Here is an 8,077-nt window from a genome sequence, read left to right as displayed (position 1 = left end):
GTGTGTGTGTGTGTGTGTGTGTGTGTGTGTGTGTGTGTGTGCGCGCGCGCAGCACTGCTGAGGCTGTCCTTCAGGAGATGGACAACATCAGCAGCATCAGGCAGAACCGTGAGGTGGAGCGACTCCGCATGTGGACCGGAGACACTGAGGAGGTGAGAGCGGCCCTGCTGCACGACCCAGAGCTAGAAGAGTACAGTACAGTACCACTGCCGGATGATCTTATGTGAATAAATGTGATAGTGTAAAGGCTCCGTGTTTTTATCTTTTAGGAAAACATGGACATGTATTCTCGGGTGAAGCGCAGGAAGTCCATGCGCAGAAGCACTTTCAGCATGCCTACACACCACAAAGTCCTGAGCAAAAATGAGCAGCAGGAGGATGAAGAGGAGGAAGGGACTGGAGGTCAGGTTCCCACTAATGTTACTCTCATGAATCAGTGGAGCGAGAGAGAGGGATCACGGAAACCCAATGAACCACCTTTACTTTACCTGAATTCATCAACACTAAACAATCTAGAGTCGATTGTAAAGTGGACTTTAATTTAAGTATTTGAAGCTTGAAACTGCGTTTTGTGACTGTCAGATTCTCACGGCCAGGAAGAGGAGGAGGATGCAGAGGATGAGGATGACGAAGGGGATGAAGCAGAAGAGGCAGGAGAGGAGGATGACAGACCGTACAACCTGAGGCAACGAAAAACAGTGCAGAGATATGAGGCACCGCCTATTGGTAATTACTGATCTTTTGTACACACATTTTGTTGAGCTGTTCTCCGTTTAATCATGTTTGAAACTGTTCTTACGGCTTGTTCTTCTGATAACCAGTCGCTTTGTGTTTGCTTTCTCAGAACCTGTGAACAGAAAACAGAGCAACCCCTCACTTTTTGACACCCACAGATCCCCAGCGAGAAGAAGCCATATAAGGTTGGTAGAAATAAAAAGTCCCGGTCCAGTCTGACACTAAACATGTAACTCATGAGCGGCCTTTTTTTTTACTGCCTCCACTAATGAACTGAGCTGTGGTTATTAAAAAAAGGTGTCATTAGTCTCTGCTGAGTCAGGAATGTGACGGTGTGATACTGATACTAGATTGTCTCACCACGCCAGAGTAAAGAAACATGCCATTCACAGCAGTGACACCACCTCGTCTTCTGATGAAGAGCGCTTTGAGCGGAGAAAAAGCAAAAGCATGACCCGAGCCAGGAACAGGTGAACCCTGCAGCTTTCTTTCTTCCTGCTTTTTAATCTTCCTCTAATTTCTATTTGCTTTGAAACACTTTTCTGGTATTTTTTTTTTGAAAGGAACTTTAAAATAATTGAGATCTGGGTCTATTAAAATACTTGTCATTCCTATTTTTCTCCACAGGTGTTTGCCCATGAACCTGACTTCAGAAGACCTGTCGAGTGGGGTTCTGCGTGATCGGGCCAAAGTGGGTGCCAGCTTGGCTGATGTGGACCCCATGAACCTCGATAGCTCAGTGAGTGGAAACACTAATACACACCGCGTTAAAACACAGTTTTAGCCTTTTTTTATGATGCAATTACTCTTTGAATGGAGAGTTTTCATCGGTTACAAATGTGTTTTCTCTTCAGGTGAAATTTGACAACGTGGGTGGCCTCAGTAATCACATTCAGTCTCTGAAGGAGATGGTAGTGTTCCCACTGCTTTATCCTGAGATCTTTGAGAGGTTTAAGATTCAGCCTCCCAGGTGAGAACAACTCCAATGTGTTTATGTATTTATGTCACTTTCATGAGGGCATTTTCATGCTTGTGTTGGTACACAGATGCCAGATATGAAAGTGGCTTACTTTTTGCCATTATCAAATGAACACGGTTTCCATCTCCTCTCCCTTCCCTTCGTAGAGGGTGTTTGTTCTACGGCCCTCCAGGGACCGGAAAGACCCTGGTAGCACGGGCGCTGGCCAACGAGTGTAGCCAGGGAGACAAGAAGGTTTCCTTCTTCATGAGGAAAGGAGCCGACTGCCTCAGCAAGTGGGTCGGGGAATCAGAACGCCAGCTCCGCCTGCTCTTTGACCAGGTGAGGCACACTGGTGAGGTGGAAAGGGATGAACTGGACAGTGTCTTGAGCTGAAATGACCTCACGATGTAAACAGAACACTGGTGGCTGCTGGTAGAATATTTTTAACTCGGCTATTGCGACTTAATATCGTCACATTGTTGAGAAAACCTTCTATTTAAGTAAACGGAACCCAGCTAGCTTAGTTATTTTTCAATGAGCGTGCTGTTTTTTTCTAATGGTTTGACCTTTGTCTTGTGTATGCTTCTGGTCAGGCTTACCTGATGAGGCCATCCATCATTTTCTTTGATGAGATCGATGGTTTGGCTCCTGTTCGCTCCAGCAGGCAGGACCAGATACACAGGTAAGGCTGATTAAGAACACCTGAACGCTACCCCGCAGCGGCGAAACTCTCAAAAACTGCTTTTCCTTGTGTGCACATTGGCCTGTGTGCCTCTGCAGGCCTGAACTGCTGCTGCTGCTGCTGCTGCTGGTACGTTCCTTGCCAATAGGTGGTGCAGGTTTTCTTGCTCTTGACTACGGTCACGGCACTGCAGCTTTGATTTAGAAAGAAATTGTCTTCATTCGGATGACACTTGAGTTCATATTTGTTAATTTGAGTTGCCGTCTATTTCATTTCGTACTTATTCAGCATGAACTGCAGGTGAGGAGGTGTACTATTATGCAGGCACAGCGTGCAGTTTATCATTATGGAAATGTTTGCCGTCAAGAGAATGGAATATTTGTTACTGTGAAATGTAACTCTGGACGGAAGTTTAATTTCAATGTCAATATTGTCTCAGTATTTGTGCTGTAAACATGTACTTACATTGCCCCCCCCCCCACGTCTAGCTCCATAGTTTCCACTCTGCTGGCCTTGATGGATGGCTTGGACAGTCGTGGGGAGATAGTGGTCATCGGTGCTACAAACAGACTTGACTCTATCGACCCGGCACTCAGGAGGCCTGGACGCTTTGACCGGGAGTTTCTGTTCAACCTACCCGACAAGAAGGTGAGGCGCCGTCGACATCGTGTTCACTGAACACGTGTTCATTCACCCAAACTACACATGCAACGTCTTGTTGTCACTGCATTGATTTTCATTAGATGGATCCTTTCATTGAAGGAGAAAGAATTATTTTATTTGCATACCTAAAAGATTGCGTAAGTCCAACGTGCTCAATGGTTTTAGGATATTGTTGTACCACAGAATCTGAATGCAATATTCTGTGTAAGGAGAAGTTAATGTACATACAGCGCTGTACACGGCCACATGCACGCCCAGCTGGATGCTGGATACATTGCAGAAGTAAATGGTGTTTTACTCGTAAGAGTCGTGCGGTGAAATGAGTACAAGCAGCCCTCTGGCTCTTAAGAGTCTCCTCCACGGTTCTTTCCTCGCTGTTAGATGTTCTGATCCAATAAGCAAATGGCAAAGCAGATGCTCATTATGTGTCTGGAAAATTTAAAATAATTCTATGAAGATTTATAGCGATGCTTTACGCTTTAATCTCGCACTTGAGGGGACTTTTTTTTTTGTTGTTTTTTTTCACACACGTTTTTTTTCACATGTGACAGTGAGTCAGACGAACAGCTCCGTGTAGGTGACTCCTCTCCATCGAGCCGGGCTGACCAGCCGCCGCACCGTGGGATCGTTGGTAATCAGAGACCGGTTAAGCTCACCAGTACGGATCTCAAATCCTTGCTCTTGTGCAAACGGCGATCCGCTCTCCACATTCGAATTCAGCTCGCTCTCGTGATGCCCAAAGAAAGAGAACCCCTTGTGAAATCTGGCTCAGTGATGAAAGATGATGAAAACTGTTGCCCTTGATTCTCGACAAAGCCCACTTTGTTCTTAACGCCTGCTCATCAGAGCAGAGTCCTGTGGAGGCAATGAAACGAAGGGTGTTTTGTGCAGAAAGCTCACTCCTGCAGATTCGTTTTTGATTTTTCTCTTGCTGTTATAAGATCTAGATAGAGTAACACATGTTCTTTTAATCATGATATTTCTGATGTGATTTGTCATGCCTCACTCATCGACTCTATTTCTTGTTTTTACATTGTTTGCTCGTAGTGGAGGCCACTATGGCAGTTGAGCCGGTGTTTCTTTGACATGCTGTTCTTGTTAGTCTGCTGACTCCGCCTTCTCTGTTCTCTTTGTCTCTTTTCCTTTTGTCCACCACAAGGCCAGAAAGCACATCTTGGAGATTCACACACGGGAGTGGAATCCCAAACTGGCCGAGCCATTTGTAGATGAACTAGCAGAAAAATGTGTCGGTAAGAGACCGTATGCCACCTTTTGTTGTAAAAGTGTCGGTTATTATTAAATCCCACATTTGACAATTTAAACGAATCAATAACTAACCTGTGTGTGGTTGGCTCCCAGGCTACTGCGGTGCTGACATCAAAGCACTTTGCACAGAGGCAGCCTTGGCGGCGTTGCGCCGCCGCTACCCTCAGATCTATGGCAGCAGCGTCAAGCTGAGCCTGGACGTCGCCTCCATCGTCTTAGGGCCCGCCGACTTCAGCAAGGCCATTACGACAATCGTGCCAGCCTCCCAGAGGGCCCTGGCCCCCCCCGGCCGAGCCCTGTCCCCCACCCTCAGGCCCCTGCTGGCCAGCTCTTTCTCTTTGGTGCTGAAAGCTCTGCTCCGAGTCTTCCCCCACGCTCAGTGCACTGACGGGGACAACACACACGGTAGGGATCTGGGACCAGGTGCCCATGGTTTCATTTGTTTTCACTTTCCTACCGCCGGCAGCTGCTTCTCCCACGGCGACTCTATTGCTCTCTTCTCCCTTGCCACCCGTCTCACTTGTTAGTGTGCTTTTTCTGTAGCATTTGATTGTTTATTTCCCCCCTCACCTTATTACCAAAATGCTCTGTACCACCCTCACACGCTGAACCTAAAGTGTGATGAAACACTCCCCCAGAGAATGCAGAAATGATAGCACAGAGATTGGATAACCAGTCATCCTGCTTGCACTTGAATACCTCAACTCCCACTCCAGTCAACACAAGTGTTTACAGCAGATTAGCCACAGTGCAGCACTTGACCAGTGGGAGATTGCTTACAGGAGTTGCACCCAATAATGACATACGGTTCCCAGGGTGCTGTATCGCTTTAAATGCCCATTACATCTCGCCTAATAAGCCAGCTCTGTTTTTTTATTGTCACTTTTTCTGTTAAATGACCTCATTAATGTCAGTGATAGGGCCGCTTCGAGGATTAAACTTTGTGGAGACAAACTTTTAAGTGCATTTGCCGCCATGGTCCTAAAAAACCTGAGGAAAGCTTAGTTTGCCTCTTATGCAGGGCTGTATGAGCAGCGTTTCTCTCTCTCTCTGTGTGCCAGGTGGTGACAATCAGCTGCTTGAAGACCACTCGTACAGCGACGATGACAATGAGGAGCGCTCTGCCTCCATCTATGAAGTCCAGCCTGCTGTATCCCCAAAGAGTCAGCCGCCCTCCTCTTCTGCAACGCACAGACCCTTCCTCCACTTCTCCTCGTGAGTCATTCATTGAAAATAATTTTTACTAAATATTTTCTGTCTAGAATTTTAATGCCAAAATACCAAGCAGACACAGAACATGTTTCTACAGAATACAGATGACCTAGTGAGCTTTAGAAGTACAGTTTACGTGCTAGTAGAGGGAAACGTCCTAATTAAGATATAACGCTTCTATTTCCCATCAATATGGAGCAACAAATAGTGTCTCTAGATCACAGGAGGAGATGAAAGTGAATACAGAGAAGGCAATTCTGAAATCAGAAATGCAATGGCTGTATCTATTCAGAAAGGGAGAGGGGTGAAGGAACCAGATGACTTTTCATTTACTGGAAGCATTTATCAATGAAGCTATTAAACAGCTATCAAGCGTCTAGTTTTTAGGTCGTACAGAAGGCTGAAGCTTTTTTCTGCTACAGTGGTATACGAAAGAAAATCCTCACGGCAAACGTGTAGATTGATCGATTTTCCAGATGCAGAAACAAAGCAGGGTTTGGTTAACTTGTTATCAGACACCTGCGCCACCATGGAAGGTCACACAAATCTCCAGGAGTTCCAATTACATGTGTCCTGTAGGAAGTGTTGCACATAACACGCATCACGAGTTACGTGTAAGAGCGAGACGCCATCACTTCCAAAACGTGAAGTAGAAATACACGTGTGGCGTACAAACACCCACTGTGCTGCTGCTGACGGGCACACGAGGGAAGCCTTCCACGTGATATGGTGGATGCTGTAAGAAGCTCACGCGACTCTTTCTCTCACCACTTTAACGTGCGTCTGGCTCATTGTCTTTTTCTCTTTTCTGTTCCAACTACAGCACTCGAGCACAGGGTTCAGCTCAAAGAGTTCATTGTTGCTCAGAAGCGACACAAATCTGTCTTCATTGTGTTCTGATTGCTCTCATTTTGGTGTCTCGACCATTTTGTCCTTGAACATGTTTCAGACTGACAGAAAGCTGTGTGAATATATCTAGAATGTTGCTCGTGTTGTCTACATGTACTGAGGTGGTTTCCCAGTAAAGGTTACATTCACATGTTGTTAAGTTGGTATCAACTGCAGCTTTACACTCCGACATCAGCTTACTGAAGCACATTAACAAAACCGAGCTATGAGCTGGTCGGTGATGGAAAGGCGATGGATGTTATGCTCACCACCCACCCATCTGCTTCCAGCTCTGCCCTCCAACAGCCCACGGCATACCGGCCTCGTCTGATGCTGGCCGGGGCCCCCGGCTCAGGGCAGAGCTCCCACGTGGCCCCCGCCTTGCTGCACCACCTGGACAAGCTGCCGGTGCACCGGCTGGATTTGCCCACTCTCTACTCCGTCAGCGCTAAGACGCCAGAGGAGTCCTGTGCTCAGGTAACACACACACACACACACACACGCAGATTCCTCACGCAAGGCCATCTGTTGCAGATGGACTTGCGTGGTGGTGGAAACCTGGAGAGACTAAGCAACTTATTGGCTTTTAGGTTTTTAATAATTTGCACTATAGCTCTTCTCTTATTCAGATTTAGGCAGCGATGTGTGCTTGACCTATGCGTGTGGCTGCAGGTTTTCCGGGAGGCCCGTCGGAGCGTGCCCAGCGTGGTGTTCATGCCGCACATCTCTGAGTGGTGGGACACGGTGAGTGACACCGTGAAGAGCACCTTCCTCACCCTGCTGCAGGATGTGCCCTCTTTCAGCCCCATCCTCATCCTCGCCACTGCTGAGACTCACTACTCGCAGCTGTCAGAAGAGGTAGGAACACGATGTACACACACCCGAGCTGACATTTTACGATTTACCCGGAGGCCCGGGCCCATGTTCTTTTATGATTACGTACAGCTGTTGGTGGAATTGCTTCCATTATATGAGAGAGGAGAGTGTTACCCTGATGTCCTTTTTTTTAATATGGTATTGGAGGCATGATTCAAAGGCTGTCTTCCTTTCTCTCATACTGGGCAGTGCTAGTGCAGACCCATGCAGGTTGTCGCAGTCGAGGTCAGCGGCTCCCATCGAGTTTTTATCTACTTTGGCTCCATCTGCCTTTTCTTATCATTTATCCCACTCCCCACTTTTCACCACAGGTATCCCCACCCCTGCTCCTTCATCCTTCCCCTTGAATTTATTATTCTCTCTCTGCAGAGTCAGGCCACCCGGTGTGGGTTAGGCTGTGAGGGAGGGTTTGAGGGGAAATAGAAGGAATTGGAGGAGGGGGGAGAGACGGATCAACATAAAGAAGAGGGTCTCTAGTCGGGCAACAGAAGGGCTTTAATTAGATCTGGGGGTTGGCAGCCCGATGTCTTCAACCCAGGACACACACACACACACACACACCATTACAATATGCCTGTGCAGGTCTTTATTTCTGTCTCTGTGTGTGTGTGGGGCTGCTGTTTCTGTAAGGCCTCGGCCCTGCTATGCTACAAGGAGAGCTAGGCCCTTGGGGTGATTCTTTCTCTGTGGTTTACTCATTATGACTGAGGCACCGGGGCTGTTAAACCCACTGAGGCCGAAGCTCTCTTTTTTTTTTTTTTTTTTTTTTTTTTTTTTTTTTTTTTTTTTTTTTT

At 47.0% G+C, this 8,077-nt stretch overlaps 1 protein-coding gene across 3 annotated transcripts in view; it reads left to right on the top strand.

Annotated features, from left to right (window-relative positions):
• The window catches only part of atad2b (ATPase family AAA domain containing 2B), a 69,075-nt gene that overhangs the window by 3,066 nt on the left and 57,932 nt on the right, over nt 1-8,077 (top strand). For 2 of the 3 annotated variants that reach the window (XR_004213396.1, XM_031866157.1), the window contains exons 5-19: nt 53-152; nt 270-402; nt 583-726; nt 845-920; nt 1,104-1,205; nt 1,363-1,474; nt 1,590-1,705; nt 1,861-2,035; nt 2,290-2,378; nt 2,867-3,026; nt 4,201-4,291; nt 4,401-4,712; nt 5,369-5,522; nt 6,698-6,884; nt 7,080-7,265. Coding sequence is in view for 2 of the 3 variants with exons in the window: in XM_031866157.1 (XP_031722017.1) it covers nt 53-152; nt 270-402; nt 583-726; nt 845-920; nt 1,104-1,205; nt 1,363-1,474; nt 1,590-1,705; nt 1,861-2,035; nt 2,290-2,378; nt 2,867-3,026; nt 4,201-4,291; nt 4,401-4,712; nt 5,369-5,522; nt 6,698-6,884; nt 7,080-7,265 (2,137 nt within the window). In the remaining variant the exon portion in view is untranslated. The remainder of the gene's footprint in view (nt 1-52; nt 153-269; nt 403-582; nt 727-844; nt 921-1,103; nt 1,206-1,362; nt 1,475-1,589; nt 1,706-1,860; nt 2,036-2,289; nt 2,379-2,866; nt 3,027-4,200; nt 4,292-4,400; nt 4,713-5,368; nt 5,523-6,697; nt 6,885-7,079; nt 7,266-8,077) is intronic. The other variant, XM_031866158.1, reaches the window with a different exon arrangement.

This window comes from Anarrhichthys ocellatus, unplaced genomic scaffold, assembly GCF_004355925.1.
Source record: "Anarrhichthys ocellatus isolate YVR2014 unplaced genomic scaffold, GSC_Weel_1.0 scaffold34, whole genome shotgun sequence".
NCBI classification, from domain to species: Eukaryota; Metazoa; Chordata; class Actinopteri; order Perciformes; family Anarhichadidae; genus Anarrhichthys; species Anarrhichthys ocellatus.
Note: the sequence above shows the minus strand (reverse complement) of the source record. Positions and strands in the feature narration are given on the sequence as shown.